Genomic DNA, 20,513 nt, shown 5'->3' on the forward strand with positions numbered 1-20,513 from the left:
CCTTGGAGTGACCTGGTAAGATGAGAATCTTCTCCTTCACAGCGAGAAGTAAAACAAAAGAAAGGCAAAGCCGATGTCACAATACAACACAAGGGATTTTATTGAAAGTTCCTATGGGAAGTCCCAACTAGGATCCTGGTTTCGGCAGAGAACTGCCTTCCTCAGGGAACACACTAAACTAAAATAAAACAATTATTAAAATGATAAAACATACAGAATATGATAAACAAATCATAAAAGATTAACACAAACAAAATATATTAAAAACATCTAAAGTACAGAAGCATAATTAGTATACATAAGGAAAAATGTGGTAAATATAAATCATGGTCAAAGGAGGTCTTGAAAAATATTAAAACAAGGATAACATACATGAAAACAGGATATTACAGTGGTATCTCTATTTCAGGTAGTCTTGAAAAAGGCCTAAATATAGATAAGATTATCCTGAAACCATATACTAAGATAAACTTAAAATCTAAAACAAAAGTGATAGGGGATGGACTTCCCAAAGGAACTTAAATAAAATTCCTTGTGTTGTATTGTGACATCGACTTTGCCTTTCTTTTGTTTTGCTTCTCGCTGTGCTGGGCAAAGGAAGACTCCTCTTTTTCTGTCGAGTTGCAATCTTCTCCTTCACTCAGAGGTTTTCAGTCCTGTCCTCGTGACACACCTAGTCAATCAGATTTTCAGGATACCCACACTGACTATGCAGGAGATAAATCTGAATGCCCTGCTCCACTGTCTGCAAATTTACCTCATGTATATTCATTGTGGTATCCTGAAAACCTGACTTGCTAGGTGTGTCCCAGGACTGAGTTGAGAAACACTGCCTTCACCATAATAATCCTTGAGATCAGTACTTCTTAACCCTCTCCTTTTCTTTAATTTTTAATATTTCTATTAGCAATGGTCATTAACAGCATCATGTTTGCAGGGGGGGTTAGCTGGATAGGGCATTAACCCTTCCCCATGATGTGCAGGATGAAAATATCAATCAAAGGGCCACAGTTCAGGCTATTTGGGTTAATATTCAGCATTAGTTAAGCAGGCAATTAAACTCTGGAATTCATTACCGGAGAATGTGGTGAAAGCAGTTAGATTAGTAGGGTTTTAAAAAAGTTTGGATAACTTCCTAATAGAGAAGTCCATAAGTCATTATTAAGATGCATGTGGGGAAATCCACTGCTTATTCCTAGCATAAGTAGCATAAAATATGTTTTGCTCTTTGGAATGTTGCCAGGTACTCATTTCTTGGGTTAACCACTGTTGGAAGCAGGATACTGGCCTCGCTACGCCACTGAACCTACCTCTAAGGCGCCTAAGCACTGCAAGCACACCTAGGCACCGCTAAGTGTGATTCTATAAGCGGTGCCTAGCGGTTGATTGGCAACTGCGCTGACCGGCGCCTAGAAGTTAGACACAGTTAGGCGTCATTTATAGAATCAGGCCCTTAGTGCCAGTTACTGGCTAAAGCTGACATTGAACATCCCTGTCTATTTCAGCCAACGGAGGCCGGCAGTTAAAGAAATGCTGACCACTGCCAGCTGAAAATTGTTCCCTTGGATTTTACCCAAAATGCTGAGAAATTATCTTATCTTGTTAGATTCACACTTCATGTATTTTGCCAAGTTAAAGCTGGATTCAAGTACGATTGGATACAACTTGCTTTAAGCGCCTTATGCAATTGATTGGGGGGGGGGGTTTCCTGTGCTTACATTGGGTCTCTCCCATGTTTGGAGTGCCTATGTGTAGGTAGCAATGAGGGAATCTGCATCCCAGGAAGGGGTTCCAGCAATGCAGATGCTGATGGAGCTGAATGAGACCCAGAAAACATTTATAACAGTTACATTTGTGCAGGAAATGAGCTGTAAACTGACACCCCATCAGATCTCTGCACCTGCAAAGTGCAGCCACAGGAAGCTGCAGTGATGAGAGAGCATGGTTCACGGCCTGCTGCCTCGCACTCACAAACCCACATTGGGGATTTTCTGCTTCTTTAGCTTTAGTTAATAAACTCCTCCTTTCTATTAAAGGTTTCCAGCCTTTACTTTATATCTAGTTCATAATAAAATCAATGTGGAGATCCTCAATAACATGTGCAAAGTCATACTTTACAGTTACACAGCGCATTGAGTATGAATATTTTGAAAGTCATCAGCTATAGTTCCATCACTGAGACCCTTATCCATAATTCTGCTAGTGCACCGCACTCCTGCCTTGCAGCTCTCTCTGCTATTCCAGTACTGAGACATGCCCCCTTCTGCCTCTGCCAATGCACCTCATTCCTGCCTTGCAGCACTTTCTAATATTACAATACTGAGATTCCAAACATCCGTGATATACCCTATTAATTCAATACTAGGTTCTGGAGCAGTGGCAAAAGCGTCAAAAAGCTATTTTGGTTTTATTCTATCTTCGCATAAGCAATCAAGCCATATAGACTCCTGAGGAAGGCATACCACCAAAACACGGACCGTGTTGGGTCCTCTTCGATGTTTTATCCCTTATGTTTCATATATTTTTAAAATAGCCAAGGAGGCAAAAACTTCAAGCCGTTTTTTCATTATATTAAGGAGAAATGACCCATGAAGGAAGCAGTGGGGCCATTGGATGACCATGGAATAAAGGGAGTGCTAAAGGAGAACAAAGCCATCGCCAACAAACTGAACACATTTTTTGCATCTGTGTTTACTGAAGAGGATATACACAACATACCGGAAGCCGACAAGCTATACGCGGGAAACGAAGACAGGAAACTGACAGGGTTGACGGTCAGTCTAGAAGAGGTTTGCAGGCAGATTGATAGGCTTAAAAATGATAAATCCCCGGGACCGAATGGCATCCATCCAAGGGTAATCAAGGAAATGAAAGCTGAAAACTGAAAGCTGAACTGCTTCAACGAATAGCCAATCTGTAGATCAAATTGGGAAGGATTCCGGAAGACTGGAAGCTGGCAAATGTTACGCCGATCTTCAAGAAAGATTTGAGGGGTGATCCGGGAAACTACAGACCAGTGGGTCTGACCTCGGTACCGGGAAAGATGGTAGAGGCACTGATAAAGGACTGCATCATTGAGCACCTTGACGGACACGATCTGATGAGGACCAGCCAGTATGGCTTCAGCAAAGAAAGATCTTGCTTGACGAACTTGCTGCACTTCTTCAAGGGAGTAAACAGGCGGATAGACAAGGGTGACCCAGTCGACATTGTATATCTGGATTTTCAGAAGGCGTTCAACAAGATTCTGCATGAATGACTACTTTGAAAAATTGCGAGCCATGGAATCGAGGGTGAAATATTCACATGGATTAAAAACTGGCTGGTGGTTAGGAAACAAAGAGTGGGGGTAAATGGACAATACTTGGACTGGAAATGATTAAGAAGGGGATCATGAACAGATCGGAGAAGGTTATCATGCCACTGTACCGGGCCACGGTATGCCCTCACCTGGAATACTGCGTCCAGCACTGGTCGCTATACATGAAGAAGGACACAGTACTACTCAAAAGGGTCCAGAGAAGAGCGACTAAAATGGTTAAGGGGCTGGAGGAGTTGCCGAACAGCGAGAGATTAGAGAAACTGAGCTCTTTTCCCTTGAAAAGAGGAGACTGAAATGGGACATTATAGAAACATTCAAGATACTGAAGGGAATAGAGGGCACTCTCTAAAGTTAAAAGGGGATAGATTCTGTACACACTAGAGAGTTGCGCGGGGACAGAAATCCCACCCATCCCCGTCCCTACCAGGATCCTCTCCGTCCCCGCCAGGATCCTCTCCATCCCCACCTGTCCCCGTCAGTATCCTCTCCGTCCCCACCCGTCCCCGCAAGGAATTACCTCCATCCCCACCCGTCCTCATAAAAATCAGCAATTACTTCTGACAGGATCATCAATTCCACAGTTTCTTTTGTGCGCTGCTGTTTTCCTTGTGGAATCTCTTTGGTGGAACCCTTTTTTTGTTTTCTGTTCAGGTAATTAACTTATAAACCCCCTCTTTTACTAAGGCTGACGTGTCCATTATATTATATGGATGAACCCTGCTTCCATAGCCTTCCATCCCCGTGGGAGTCCCGTTGGTTTGAGGGGGGTCCCTGTGAGAGTCCCATGGGCCAGAGGGGGGTCCCCATGGGAGTCCCGTGGGTTAGGGGGAATTCCTGCGGGACCCCCATGGGATTCCCGCGATCCTCGTTCCCGTGCAGAGCTTTAGTACAAACGTAAGGAAGTTCTACTTCACCCAGAGAGTGGTGGAAAACTGGAACGCTCTTCCAGAGGCTGTTATAGGGGAAAACACCCTCCAGGGATTCAAGACAAAATTAGACAAGTTCCTGCTGAACCGGAACGTACACAGGTAGGGCTGGTCTCAGTTAGGGTACTGGTCTTTGACCTGGGGGCCACCGTGGGAGCGGACTATTGGGCACGATGCACCGCTGGTCTGACCCAGCAGCAGCAATTCTTATGTTCTTATGTTTAAAAAACTTTGTGAGTATTTTCATCTTGCATCCTTCTTGCAGTCCATCCCGGTACTCTTTCTGTTTGTGGACTTATTTTTGTGGATTTTACATACCCCCATTTTTTGTGTTTCAAAATAAAGCAGGAGTCAGCACAAGTAATCTGGATATGAAATAAATGTCACGTTTGGATCTGAAATTCAACCAATGGACTGTGGAATGAAGCCACTGTATCAGAGATGCCAAGCTACCCAGTTCCAAGAGGGAGATTTTGAGACTGTTCTAGATTTCTGTTAATGTCATCCTGGTGCATTGTGGGATCTGAAGCCCTGATTTCAGTAATCAAAATCAGGAACTACAAATCCCACACAGTTTTGGGATGGAAGTTCAAAACCAGGACTTATCAAAATGCCTCTAGCCTAGAATTAGGTAACTTAGCAGCTCTTTTCCAGCACCACCACTCACTGAGGAAATAGATGAAACAGTGGTATTCAGTCCCAGTCCTTGAGAGCTATCAGCAGGTCAGGCTTTTAGGAAACCCCTATTGAATATGCATGAGAACAATTTGCATACAATGGAGGTAGTAAGCCTGAAAAGTGTTGGGTGCTCTCAAGAACTGGGTGTCTAATACCAAGGAGAAAAAACGGTAGAAAGGAGAGTAACACCAAATCCCCGGCACCACAGCTCACCAAGAACAAAGCTAAAATTACAAAGGAAGATCCATCAAAGTTATGCTTCTTTCCACTGACGAGTACATTTTAGGGCTTGAGAGTTGGCCTCAGCAAGACCTCATATTGTACGAAAGTCAGCGTCAACCAATGAAGCAGATGAAGAGATGATATACAGCAATGCAAGTTCTGGGGACCAAATGCGGCCCTTGGAGATCTCCGAGGCAGCCCTCATAATTTTTTCTGCTACTGTTTGCCTCTCTAATCAAGCTCATGACTGAAAGCAGAAAGCGGATAAGGAGGAAAAGTTGCGTGCTTGAAGGACAAGGCATTTCTCAATAAACAAAAAGAAAACATTTGGAAAAGCTTGCATTCTTGAGAACACCCTGCAATAAAAAGTTTAATGCGGGGTTGGTAGGGTAAATGTTGACAACATACACCGCTCAGCAGTGTGGCAGCCCTGCATGGGAAGATATTTGGCAGCTCTCCTTCAGCTCATTTGGATCCAGAATAGCTCCAACTTAAAAAAATTAGAGAAGACCACTGATCTACAGTGTGTTTTCCACCACAACCACTGGCCTCAAATACTAGTTCTGGACCCAATTCTCAGGGACCGCTAGTCAGGTTTTGGGACATCCACCATGAACATGGAGCAGTTCTCTAATTTCTGAATTGCAGAATGGTTGTATGCTCTTTGGCGTGATTGTTATATGCTTCATTTCTAATGTCTCCACTTCAGCAGGGACAAGGTAACTAAAGAGTCAGAAAAAGTACTAAACTGTGAAAGGAGACAGACTGACTCTGTAACTAACACAACCAAAGAGGAGGGCCCGCTGTACAAAAACTCAGCTCAGAGAAATAAAACTCTGAAGAGGGAGAGGTAACCCCCTCTTAGGAAAAGAGTTTATCTTCCAATCATCGCTTAATCAATGTTAAAAGCGAGTCCAGCTCAAAGGTAGTAAAAATATTTTAACTGTGTAAATATCTCTTAATTGGAACACTGTATACACTCAATTCAAAAAAACTTTTGCATTCAGGTTAACACTGGAAACTCTAAATGCACTTAGCTGGATTATAAGGAAAAACTCATCAGGGTCTAATGTCATTTCTAATGTCGGCATTCTTTTTTATTTTGCTGTTTTGAATTTGAAAACCACTTTGATTTGTTTTAGAAAGCTGGTGTACCAAGTATGTTTAAAAACTATAAACGTGCATGAGATAGAATTGAACGCACAGCTTCCAATATGGGATAATCTCTGGGAAAAGGTGACTAAAGTCTCAGATCCAAAATGTTGGAAATGGATAATTTTTCATATCATGGGTCCATAAACAGTCTGAAAAAGTTACTGTTTAAGCTAGGAGCAGGTGACTGATAAATTTTTTTAAATAAAAGGATGGAATATGGACTGTTGTATTAGAAATTGTTTGCTCAAACAAAATTCAAACTCTACAGACTTTAGTCAGCTTTTCCAAGGGATGGTCACATATATGAAAAACCATATCATGTCTATTCATGATAGATAGGGTTACCAGACGTCGGGGAAAACTCAGACGTGATCTCTTTTTAAAAAAAGACTGTCTAGGTGCCCGGAGGGATTTCCAAAACCAAGCAGTTTGTCCAGGTTTTGGAAGTCCCTGAGCTCAGGGCTGTCTGGAGGCTCTCTGCGCATGTGCAGATATTGACGCAATGATGTCATACACACTTGCGCATGGACGTGATATCATTTTGTTGACATCTGCGCATGTGCAGAAGGCCTCCAGTCCTCTGGGAAGGAGACAGATTTGGCTGGGGGTGGGGCGGAGGCAGGGCTGAAGCAAAATGGGCAGAGCTGGAGGCAGAACGGGCTGGGGATGGAACGGGGTGGTGCCAGGTGTACGCTTTCTTTTTCTTTAGAGGAAATCTGACAACCCTAATTATAGATATCCTGAAAACTCAACTGGGCAGGCTGTCCCCCCAGGACAGGAAGGAGAACTACTGTATTAGAGAATGCTTATTTTCTTATGATGGCTCTAAGGCAGGGGCTCTCAACCCAAGCCTCAGGACACATCTAGCCAGTCAGATTTTCAGGATACCCACAATAAAGAGGCATGGACTACCTTCTCTGTTTGCAAATCTATCTTATGAATATTAATTGTGGATATCCTGAAAACCTGACCAGTTACGTGTGACCCAAGCACATGGTTGAGAACCCCTGCTTAGATCTGCCTTCTTGGGTACAGAGGTCTTCCTTGTCTGGTCACTAGGAGTCAGCTCTGACTTAAGGGCACATCGGGAGCTGAGATAAATATAGGGTTCTAGATATATTCAGTGATATGTATAATGTTACATATAAAGTGGAGAGGACAGGGTTATGGCATTCCAGAAGTGTGGCCAAAAATATATAGAAATTAATGTATAAGCCCCTATATTTTGCCCCTATACATGAATGTCCCTTTGCATACATTGTACCATTCCCGCATTAACTACTGCAATGTAATTTATGCAGGACTTCCAAAAGCTGAGTTCAAACGACTTCAGACCCTACAAAATATCAGAGAGTGTAATTACTGTACTTTGCCATGCTAAACGGAGAGATTCAGCAGGGCCTCTACTTAGGAAGATCCATTGATTACCCATTGAACAGAGGATACAATTTGAAATTCTCACCCTTACCCAGAAGGCCCTTCAAACCGGCACACCCAGTGGTGTAGTGAGGGTGAGAGACGCCTGGGGTGGTAACACCCCCCTCGCCTCCGCCCCTCCCCACTCCTTCCCCCATCACCCTGGCCACATGCACGCCCCCCTTCCCTTCCCCCATAACTCTAGTCCACCTCTGCAAGTAACAAGAACTTCAACGTGCTCGTCGCAACCCCATCATCTCTCCCGCCGACGTCACTTCCTATGTGCGGAACCCAGAAGAGATGTCAGAGAGACATCGAGGGTCACAAGGAGCACGTTAAAGTTGTTGCTTGTGGCGGTGAACAACTAGAGGTATGGGGAAGGGAGGGCGCGCATGTGGCGAGGGGCGGAGTGGGAGGAGGCAGTAGCATAGGCCTCAGTCATTGATGTGACGTAAAAGCCTTTAATCAAGGACCTGACATGGGCTGGGTTTCAGCAAAATGCTTGTTTCAGGGGTCAGCTGCGGTTATTGTTCCAAAGATTTCAATCATTTGTGATCTAATATGTATTCGCTTGAGAGAATGTTAAGACTATGTTGGAAAATAGCATATATGTGGCATACAAGCTCTCAATTGCGATCTGCCCAGCTCAGGGTCCTTGAATAAAGGCTGTTTACTTCACACCAATTCTTGAGGTCTATGTGCTTTTCCCTTGCTAAGCCGATTGTGTTGCACTATTCAATTTTCCTTCTCTGCTTTGCATGCCCCATACCATGTGCACACCCCCTTGCAGTTACATTATAGATTTTGAGTGTTAAGCTTATAGAACAGCAGTAAAGTGCAGTTACGTATGTAACTGCAAATTTGTGCCTATTAGCACCAATTAGCTCAAATTATCACAGTTGACAGTTAATGCCAAATAGAACCTAATTTACCGATCATATTGCACGTACAACTGCCTACATTCTATAGCCTATGCATGCAATTTTGCAAACTAAGGACCAGATTCAGTAAATGGTGCCAAAAAGCAGTGGCGTAGCGAGGGGGCAGAGGTGGAACACCTTGGGCATCATCTTGGCGGGCTCGCAGGCACTTCTCCCCTCTACGCACCTCTTCGAATCTTCACTGGTAGCCAGCAGTATCTCCTCCCTGCTGTTCATGCTGGTCTCAGCTCTCCTTCTGACATCACTTCCTGGTCGCAAGACCAGGAAATGACATCAGAAGGAGAGCTAAAGTTTGCCCGAGCAGCAGGTAGAAGATGCTGCTTGCTGCTGGCAAAGATCTGAAGAGTTACATGGGGAATAGGGAGCATGCACGGGAGACATAGTGGGAAAGAGTGTCTGCAGCAGGGGAAGCATGATGGGAAAGAGTGTGGGAAGACAGTAAATTCATGCTCAGTGCTATTCTATAAAGAGTGCTCAGGGTTGAGTGCTTTTTATAGAATCACGCTTAGTATGTATTCCAGCACCCAAGTATGGGCATGGAATTAATACCAACTGAAACCTTATTTGTAATTCTTTGTAATGCCCCTCCTGTGAAAGGATTTGGGTTTGGTTTGGTATAGAATTGCACATGGCCAGACCTGGGGAAATCCAAATTAGAGCCAATTAACATCAATAATTGATTGTTAACAACCAAGTATTAATTAATTAATTTATATGTGGGCTCTTAGGATCATGTGCAATTGTGGGCACCCAAATTTAGATACCATTTCAAGTTTCAAGTTCAAGTTTCAAGTTTATTAAAATTTGATAAATCGCTTATAACATAGTAACATTAAAATATGAGATAGATCAAGACTTCATTGTACATCATTAAAGTGGGTTAAAAACAAACAGACAAAACAAACTGATATGATACATAAGGGAATGGAAAGTAAGAGAGAAAAGTTACAATGTTAATATTTATCATAATTATGAAGAAAAGAAAAACAAATAGGGAAAAAACATGAGGAATGGGATTGGAATTAATAAAAATAAATTATTTAAACATTAAGTATTAAATAAGATGAATTATTTAAACATTAAAAGCATCTCTGAATAAAAATGTTTTTAAATTATTTTTGAATTTATTGAGATCTTTAACTTCTCTTATATGTAAGGGCAAGGTGTTCCAGGTTAGAGGGGCCATTACAGAATATATATCGTGACGTCTGGTTCCGATAATTTTCAGAGAAGGAATCGTTAGCAGTCCCTGAGATGCAGATCGGAGAGAACATGTCGTGTTGTAAGGAATGAGTAGCCGATCTATAAATTGAGGTTCGTTGGTGGATAGTGTTTTAAATACTGAAAGCAAAATTTTATAGGTTATTCGTTGGTTAATGGGAAGCCAATGTGAATCGATCAGGAAGGGAGTGACATGATCAAATTTTTTTCCATTATGAATGATTTTGACTGCAGTATTTTGGATTATTATAGAGTCTAGGGGTAAGTGCGGTAATGTGCCTGCACGATAATAGAATTAGAATGCTAGTTCTGCTATTCAGGGTGGTCTATCCCGGATTCCATAAAGGTTGCCCAAATTTGCATGCCAAAATTTGGTTACAGTTCTGAAATGTGTGCACAACTTCATTGGTTAACAAGCACATTAACAAATTTCCTATTTAGGTTAAAGAACATACATCTTCCCAGATGTTTCAAAATGGACTCAAGCTAGGAGAAAGGAATTTCTAGTTTATCGTGATAAAATTATTTCTTTAGGAGCCATATTTCAATTGAGGTTCCTATGCAAATGTTTTATTTCCTATCAAGATGTTGGATATATATTTTATGACCCAGTTCAGCTCCGTTTTTTTTCTAGAAGGAAAGAGGATTTCATTTGCAGCCCAAGGAAATCTAGATTAAGAATCAAGTCAGTTAGAAGTAGAAGTTGAAGGGTGTTTGCTCGATTTCAGCTGAAATTTATTGTATTATTTGTGTTTTTCCTTTCCCTGGAGGATCAGCATCTTTGTCCCTCAGCCAGTTTGAGGACTATATGGTGTACTTTATTTTTCTTTTGTTAGATATTTCAATATCCAATGTGGAAATTGGTTGTATTTTACTTTGTTTTTCTTCAAAGTTTATACTTTGTATTTAACTTGAAAATCAATCAATCAATCAAAAAAACCAAGCACATTAACAGCCATGGGAGAGTCGCGGACATTCCCAAAGGTTATGCGCAGAACTGGGGGATGTGTGTCCAACTTGTGCACCGGGATTTACACCTGGCACCTTCTTTTAGTTGTGGAAATTGGCGCTACGTGCTAGTCTAATACAGGGCACTCCTCTCAGAGTGCCCCTTATAGAATGGCATTAAGGGTCAGACTCTGTATATGACACGTACATTAAGCGCTGCTGGGCGCCCTAATCAAGGACGCCTAGCGACACTTAACCTTAGAATCCATGCACAACTTTTTTTAAAATTAGCTTAATTGGTGTGAACTAGTAATCCTCTAAAGCTTTGAAGCTTTGAAGCTCTCAACATACACATAAAGAACTTATATTGTCCATTCATAACATTTGCTCAGAGACTTGGCGTCCGTTGGGGAATAGAATTGAAGGACTCGCAACCCAATCGTCGCAATATGTGAAAAATGTTTTCTCTTTTTTTTTTTTTTTGAGTTTGTCTATCAGACCAAATCCTTAACGTACTCCTCCTCTTCCTTATCGTACTCATCCACTTCCCTTCCCTTTAAGCTTGTTTGCTCCTCCCTTATAGCTTATATGTATTTGTTTCCTCCTCTTAAATTCAATGTATATGCTTACCGTATGTACTGTATATAGTCTTTTCCCTCACTTAAATTGTAAACGTATAACTAGTTTGACTTTATGATTACGCTGTTATGTTCTTCAATTTCAACCACATTGTTTGTATTTCAACTAACTGTTGTAAACCGCCTAGAACTCCCTGGGTATGGTGGTATACAAAATAAAATTATTATATTATTATTATTATTGATATCAGTCGAAAAAAGGAGCACTTATCTTAAAATGATCTCAAGGGTCCTGATGCGGACCACTTTTCGCTTCCTTCTCCAGGGAACCCAAACAACCCGTTATATTTTATTGCAGGTCTATGTGAATAAAACGGTTTGCTTTCAACGGCATCCGCTCAGTTTTGACGTAGTGATAATTGACCTTGTGAATTTTCAGCCAATCAAAAACAAAAACATTAAATTACCAATTAAGAGTTCCGCGTGGAACTCTTAAGACACCTAGCGAAGCCTAAGCAGACTTAGATGTCACTAAGTGTTCTAGAGGTAGGGCCGATACATTAGGCCAGGTTTTATCTGGCCTAATTTACTGGCACCTATCTCGCACACCTAGCGATGCCTAAGTTTACTACGCCAATTCTCCACCCCTATCCGTGCCTACTTTTCAGGTAGACATCGTTATATATCACTAGGTGCCTCGACATAGGTGTTGCAAGGTGTCCTAAACGTGGATTGGCTGAAAACTGACATGGTCAATTACCATGCTAATTAAAAAAAAAAAGTTTCATGCAGATTCCAAAGTTAGGCGTCACTAGGCAACCTATACAGAATCTGGCCCTAAGCACCGATTTTTCCCAGTGCCCAAATTTGCATGCCATTTCCTGAATCTAGCTCTATATGTAGAAGCCCTATGATTTGGTGCATAACTAACCCCCTCTTCTATTAAGCTGCGCTAGCAGTTTTTAGCAGTTTTAGAGAATGGCCCGTGCTGAATGGCCCATGCTGCTCCCGATGCTCATAGCAACTCTACGAGCGTCAGGAGCAGCACGGGCCATTCAATGCGTCTCCCCGCGCTAGAAACTGCTAGCACAGTTTAATAGAAGAGGCCTTATGATTTGGTACATAACTTACAGTAGGATAGCCAGTAGTACTATCTATAGCCTTCATTTTACAAACCCTTTTTGGGTTTGATAGGTGCATAAACCAGGACTTAAACGCTTGTTTTGTGCAAACATCTAAGTTCCCATTTTGCAAAGCCAAGATATGCATGTAATACAAATGGAAAAGGGGTGAAGCCTGGACATTTTGAGCTGAACAAAGAGCGTGACAAGTTAAGAGGGATGCTGTTCCCTCTAAGATGAGCAGGAATTCTCTACTTACAATCCGGCCAGTGTGGTGATAGGGGGGGAGGGGGAAAGAGGTGCTTTTCACTATCACATTTTCAATAGTGAGGGACAGTAAAACTCTGTAGGACTCTAGGGAAGCTACCTATCCCTAGAGACTGAAAACCCAATATTGAAGCACCGCTCCACAATGCAGCTCATATAGGGATTAGAGGGGTTGCTCCCTTAATTCTTCACGTTTTTGTTCCCCACCCCCAAATGCCAAACTGGCAAAATTCACAAGTCAGTGACGGCATCAGGAACATAACTGGTTTTGTTTCTAAGATTGCAAACATAACTGGTTAAATGTTGGCTTATTACATGTCTATCTTCTATATGTTTTTTAAAAAATTGATATTTATACTACACACACCCAGAGTACAAACATCCATTTCTCTATATTTTAGAACAAACTCTAACTCCTTTTATTAAGCCGCATTAGGGTTTTTTAAATCAGCAGCCGCTCAGATGCTCACGAGTGTTGGAACTTTTACCACAGCGACCAGCAATAAAAATCCCTAACACAGCTTGATAAAGGGGGCATTTATGTCTGCAGATTCTGTTCTAAAATACAGGTGAAACTTGAGACAGACTGACCTTTATATATCACTTCCTACTTCTACGACCTGTCCAAATGGCACCATATACATATTGCACCTCTGAATATAGGAATATTTTATATATTTTTTTTATTTATAAAAATTTTTATAAACAGAATACAAAATACAATACCACAACCAGGCAAAATGTGACAGATAAGAGAAAGTCATCTGCGTGGTTCTTTCACGGAGACTTAAACATAAAGAGCCATTTCAAAATATAAACCAACCTCCCCCCCTCCCCTGTACTTAGGAATAATTTTAAATATCTAGATCATGCAATCAAAAAAAAAAGTAAAAACAACTGTTCCACATACCCAGGAGAGCAACCAAAAAGACAGTGGAACAAAAAATACACAGAACCTGGATGTAGGCAGAAGAAATATGGCAAAAGGTTTGTATTATAAAAGTCCAAACAAGTCCAATAAAAGCAATGCAACTTTAGTCAATTATAGGCGATGTGTGATGGAATAACAGAACCCGACATGGTCCGTGTTTCGGCAATATTAGGCTTCCTCAGGAGTCCACATATCTTGATGACATATAAACTATAAGTAGAGCTTGTATAAGAAAAGAGGCTCTCCGACCCCATTATTCCAGGGAGGAAACATCTAGATTAGATATTTCAAATTATTTCTGTTTACTGAATATTGGCCTGGCAATATTTATGGGTATGATTTTATTGTGTGTGTTGATTGTAATTCGCTTACATACAATCTAGTCAATATTGAAAAGCATTTCTGCAGTCAGTATCGGGTACTGACCACAAAAGTCCATGGCTTATATTAAACTTTCCTGCCAGTGTAGATGTGGCCAAAATTTATCTACATCGGTTGAGGAAGGGCCAAGGGTGTAGTTGAAAGTTACACAGCGAGCAGAGACAATCAGCAGCCATTATGGGAACAATTTTGGAGGTCAATTAGTAGGAATTTGCAACATTTCCACATGAAAATAACAGATCTGCATATGAAAGTGGCCCTAGGCAAGGAAGTTGCAAATTTAGAAAAGCCACAGTGTGTAGAGATTTGAAGGTTTGTTGTGGGTGAATCGGAAAAGTTTGCCTGCATTTCCTATTTTGCAATGCCAATACACATCTACTTTTTAACCATGTGCATGTCAGCGTTTACACCTTCGCTGTTAAGCATGAGTATCAGCTCGTATGGACCTAAGCTTTGGAGGAGGGATTGAGGGGTGAATTCTGTTTACATCTGTGGTGATCAAAAGCCACTAGAAAAGGTTAAGCATTTGTGTTTTGTTACTTAACTCTTTAATTGATGCCTCTTAGATGTCCAAACCTGTAAAACCTGGCATTTACATGTACTGTATATATTTATTTTAAAATTTTCTAATCTACCTACAACCTAGGCGGATTACAGTCCACACAATAAAATCATACCCATAAACTAACAAGAAACGAATGCTACTGCATACTAATTATATCTTGCCTTCATCCTGTTCACTTTAACCACTCTCAGAGATAAAAGCAAAAACAAAAATGCTTTGACATGAAATGTTTCTGCCACATACATGTGTAGGTGCTACTACTTACAATGTGCAAAGCCTTCAGTGACACACCTCTTGATTATGAATTTATTTCTTTGTTTAATAGTTGTTCCTGCTGTATGTGTTGCCAGCTCCATGTTTCTCACATGGTTGTATATGTATTTTAGAAAATGAGCCTTTTGTAAAATAGGTTGCAAATTTTGAACATTCCAATGTGGACATCCCTTTTCCGACCTGGTAAATCTATAAAATATTGGGCTTTTAATCTGTATAAATGGAATGCATAAGGAGCATTCCTATCATTTACCCCCAATTCTACATAGGGTGCTTAAAAAATCAGTAACGATCGGAATGGCACTTAGCGCCATTCTATAAAAGGCACTCGCCATATATAGAATCACGCTTAAGCCTATACATGTGACTACTATTTAGGCCAATGAAAACCAGACCTAAATAGCTATGCCTAAGTTGTGCGCAAATTAAACATATTCTATAACAGTGCACCTAATTTTTAGGAACGTCCATGATCTGCCCATGCTCCTCCCATGACTATGCCCCCTTCTGAGATTTATGCATTAGAATTTATGTGCACTTTATAGAATGCACCTAGAAATTTAAGCACGTAACTTCTAATTAGTGCCACCACAGCATGCCAATTATCTATGCTGAGTAGTTTATTAAATGACACAGGTCAACACATCATTTTCACCAGAGTTAATGTTGGGTGGGTTTTGTAGTATTTTTCATGCTGATTTCAAATCTGTGTTTAGTTTTTCACTAGCATGCCACATTTTTGTAATGAGGCTCATTATATATAATTATAAATGTTAATTGATCATGCGTTTATAGGATAAACTTATAAGGAGGGCTAACGACAGTTGTCTGTTTTTTTTTATGTTCAGCTCTTCTTAAACTTGTTTAACTGCAAAGATCTGAAAAGTACACAAACATCATGCTATGTTCAGCAATCAAACCTGGACAGACTGCCTAAAAATCCACAGAAAGATATATAGATAACTTATTCAAATATCACGATGAGGCGGCTATTTTTATAATACCACATTTCCAAAAAAGGTCAAGGCAGTGTATAATCTAAGATTAAAGGACAGAAAGGAACTCCCAATTCTTAATTAAAAGGATAGATACGAGAACACTATCCAACAGTCAACCCTCCCTCCCCCCCCCAAATTTAAATAAAATCCCTATACAGGGGTCCAATAAAAGGTCCTCAGGAATATCAAATATAGGCCAGTTAAAAAATTGAGTTTTCAATGCCTTTTTAAAAGCCTGGAACACCATAAAACCTCTGATCGAACGAGGTAAGTCATTTCACAGTCAAGGTCTTAAGAAAAAGAACACTGAATAGTGGATTATTAGCAGGCTCTAGGGAAGGGAAGGACTAACTGATTAGCATCCAGTGAGTGACCACCACCTTGGATCCATAAGGAAAAGCAAAACTCTTGAGCTGAGCGATCATGAGACAGCAATACTTGGCACTTGCTATTTACACAACACCAGCGACTGTCCTCCACCTTTTCTCCCTTACTTCTTCTTTCAGGCACTGTTTCCCAGAAGAACATGCCAGGCACAGTTTCACATTAAGAATATCAAATACAAGTAGGAGAGTTCCACTCACTAAAAATGGTTGAATTGTGACATATAAACTGTCTGTGATTCTGGAAATGTAAAAAAACCCCCACAAAATAGCTAAGTTCCTACAATATCAATCGGAGTCTGTCTTCAGGAAGATGGTAACTGGTAGGAGCTTATTTATGGATCTGCTTCTTATTCCCATGCCAGAGCCAAGAAGGAGTTTGTTTTCACCAAGTGAGAAAAGAACTGGGCAGTGATCCTGGGGATTTATAAAAATAAAAAAATAGTATTCCCTCCCACCCCCACAGTGTTGTAGAGGGTATTAAAAGAAGGCTACACTGATGATACACAAATCTGCATCTCATTAGCAATGTTTCTTGGCGCAGTTACACAGCACTCACCTTGTAAACATCTCCGTAGGTGCCTCCTCCAACCTTCTGGAGCAGTTCAAAGTCCTCCTGAGGATTTCTGGAGGAAATATCCAAATCAGGCCTGTCCTGTGTGCCCATGTTCCTGCTTAGCCCCAGCTTCCCTGCAGGCTGCCTGTGAGCCTGTGTGTACATGTGTGGGTGTGTGGATTGTAGAAGCGTCCGTGATAGCCACTGCATCTCTCTGAGCAATCACTATTTGCTGATAAAACCTCACACTTTTTTTTTTCTTCTTATTTCCTGTTTTCAGTGTGAAACTTTATTTTGCACAGAAAGAGAGCCCTCTAGACGTGGTGGGTGATTTCTACACACTGCTGATCAGTGTTTTCTTTTAGAACTCCTGAAGCAATAATGCAACACTCACAGACAAAAAACTCCTCGTTTCTATTCTGCCTTTAATTGGCTCTGCTTGTTTAGGTAAGAAACAGAGAAACATGATGGCAGATAAAGGCCAAATGGCCCATCCAGTCAGCCCATCCACAGTAACCTTGGACTACATCTGTACTGTGAGAAATCCTAAGATACAGTCTGAGAGCAATTTTCAAAGCCACTTGCTACTTCTACTACTTATCCATTCAATAATGGCATATGACTTATCTTTTAGGAAATTATCCAAACCCTTTTTAAACCCTGCTAAGCTAACTGATTTCACCACATTCTCTGGCAACAAATTTCAGAGTTTAATCATATATTGTGTGAAGCAATTATTTCTACAGTTTGTTTTAAATCTACCACTTAGTAGCTTTATCGCATGTCCCCTAGTCCTTGTATTTTTGGAAAGAGTAAACAAGTTATTCACATCTACCCTTTCCACTCCACTCAGTATTTTATAGACCTCTTATCATATCACCCTTGAGCTGTTTCTTCTCCAAGCTGAAGAGCCCCAGCTGCTTTAGCCTTTCCTCATAGGGAAGTCATCCCATCCCTTTTATCATGTTTGTTTCCCTTCACTGTACCTTTTCTAATTCCTCTATATCTTTTTTGAAGTACAGCGACCAGAATTGCACACAGTATTCGAGGTGCAGCCATACCATAGAGCGATACAAGGGTGTAATAACATTCTCATCCATTTCCATTCTTTCCTGATAATTCCTAACATTCTATTTGCTTTCTTAGCTACCGTCGCACATTGCGGTGAGAGTTTCAACATATCCTCAACAATGACACATAGATTCTTTTCTTGGGCAGTGATTCCTAATGTGGAACCCTGCATCACATAGCTCTTTCCCACATGTATCATTTTGCCACTTGCTTACATTAAATGTCAGCTGCTAATTTGATGCCCAGTCTCCCAAGGTCCTCTTGCGATTTAACAACTTTGTGTCATCAGCAAATTTAATTATCTAACTAGTTATTCCCATCTTTAGATCATTGATAAATATGTTAAAAATCAGCGGTCCCAGCACTGACCCCTATCGTGTTCTTTTATAATCTAATGAATCTGCTTGGAAGTTTTGAAGATTGCTTCTTTCCAACAGTAGTCTCACAATTCTTAAATTTTCCTTATAATGACTGGGATAGCCATCCAGATGATCACCCGAAACTGGAAGAATTCTGATCGTTTAAATTTTTTGTTCTGGTGGGCAAGTCTTTGCTCTAGTTATAGATGTGAAAGGATAAATGCTGAGAATTTGGGGCATGGTAATATGTCTAAATTGATATAGGGCCCATTGACATCATATGTTACCTCATTATAATTGATTATTGAATGTGAGTCAATTTTTGTTATTTTGGTACATATCCAGGGAAGGGTGGAAGAGGGGGGTGTTATTTCTGCTATAAATTGATTTTTAAATATTTACACTTGGGGTAGATGGGAATATATCAGTATTTTGAATGGGGTAAGTTTTTTGCGGTAATATATGTTTCTGTGTTTTACTGAATAATCATTGGGTGGGTGGGGGGGAAAATGGTTGATTATGAATATGTGTAAGTTGAATGTGCCTTTATTATATAATTATAAGTTACATTTGTTGTATTATACTATTGAAGGTTTGAAAATTAATAAAATAAAAAAAAGAATTAGATTATAGGGGAAGGAGCCTCAGATCCCCATGTGTTGTAAGTGTACCACTGAACAAGCACACTGGCTCCAAACCCCCTCCTGTCCAAAGTCCATGAATGTTAATTGTGTTAAAAAAGGCTTATTTTTGCTCACTTATTTAGAATATAAAAAACCCACAAACACTCCGCTGTTAATTGACTGCGGGCTCAGTTCTCCTGCCATCTTTGCCGGTCCTGTGTGCCGACGCTAGCTAGCTGGCATTTTGCTTCCCACTTTTCAGTTGCATCAAGGCAATGGACCTTCTCCGTGGCGTTACTAACTCAACGCTCATGCCCCTCAATATCCCCCTGTTTCCCCCCCCATTTCTGGACTCCAATATCTCCAGACCCTCCCCAACATCCCCCCACATTTCTGGACACCCATCTCCCACATCCCCGGACCCCAGTAGCTTCCAAAGACTCCTCCTGCCTACAGGGCTGCGTGCTGAGAATGATGGGCCTTCCCCCTCCCAATGAAGGGGGGGTTACACTAGCTATTAGGGTATCCTAATTTATTCCTGTTAGAATACACATTTTTGTGGATATCTTTTTGTTTCACGAGTAAATCAAGGAAATTTTTGTAGTTTATCTGCAATTACATCACTTTCTTTTCCAGAGATAAATAAAAAATATTTGACATCGATATGTGAACATTTCTTAAGAAAGAACTGAATATTTCATAGAGTGTCCTAATTTTTTCACATGACTACGTGCATGTGTGTGGGAGTTTGGACAATGAGTTATAGGGTGGGGCAGCATTTGCAGTGTGTTGTGACAACTGCGAGCAGTGTATATTTTTAGGTGTGGGATAATTATAGGGGGTAGTTTTTGATAGAGGCTGACAATTTAATTTATGCTACCAAAACCAGCATGAAATCTGGAGTCAGCCATGCTTGGGTTTGCCAAATTGCCAGTGCTTTTTAATCTAAAACCAAAATTCCCCCTCTCAGATCACTAGTTCTGTCCTTCCACTATCCATAGGTCCTCCTTGGGCCTACCTTAGAAGCCCTGGTAATCTAGTGGCCTCTTTGGGGCAGGACTAGTGATCTTAGTAAACACTAAAAAGGTTTAAAAGATGAACAGGTGAGGGAAAAAATGGAAACAACCAAAGTGCAATAATCCTCACTCAATAGGATCAAATATAGGATAGCAAAAAAGGCTCACAAAGCCGTTTACATCAATGCAAAACTAGGCGTAGATGTTAGGCTTGGCTTATAACTTTGCCTCCTTTATCAAATGCAGCTTATTTATTTCTTTTTGCAATATTTTTTTCAGAAATAAAGACTACATAACAGCACAGTTTCTTTTTACTAGAGACACTGCATTAAAAAACGAGCCTTTGGCAGGACTAGTGATCCCCACCCACTATGGCAGTTCCATGGTCAAAATGGTGTAACTTCCTGTAGCGCATGTTCTGTCCTCCCACTACTTGTAGCCCCATGTGCCCAGGCTTAAGGTTGATTCTTTTTATTTTGTTGTTATGTTTGCTTTGTAAATCATTTTGAATTATTTTATCAAAACATGGTATAAAATGTTTGGGCACCTCACTGAATTTCGG

The 20,513-nt window shown here is 40.8% G+C and overlaps 1 protein-coding gene across 5 annotated transcripts in view; it reads right to left on the bottom strand.

The window, feature by feature from the left end:
- MAP4K1 (mitogen-activated protein kinase kinase kinase kinase 1) overlaps positions 1–20,513 on the bottom strand; it is a 176,053-nt gene that overhangs the window by 154,385 nt on the left and 1,155 nt on the right. For 2 of the 5 annotated variants that reach the window (XM_033956543.1, XM_033956544.1), the window contains exon 1: positions 16,886–17,141. The exons of 1 other annotated variant lie outside the window; for it this stretch is intronic. In XM_033956543.1, coding sequence (XP_033812434.1) covers positions 16,886–17,092 — 207 coding nt within the window. In that variant the 5' untranslated portion in view covers positions 17,093–17,141. Of the gene's footprint in view, positions 1–16,885; positions 17,143–20,513 lie in introns of those variants that run through there. 2 more of the 5 variants (XM_033956542.1, XM_033956545.1) reach the window with 2 other exon arrangements.

Source organism: Geotrypetes seraphini, chromosome 8, assembly GCF_902459505.1.
Source record: "Geotrypetes seraphini chromosome 8, aGeoSer1.1, whole genome shotgun sequence".
In the NCBI taxonomy this organism is placed as follows: domain Eukaryota; kingdom Metazoa; phylum Chordata; class Amphibia; order Gymnophiona; family Dermophiidae; genus Geotrypetes; species Geotrypetes seraphini.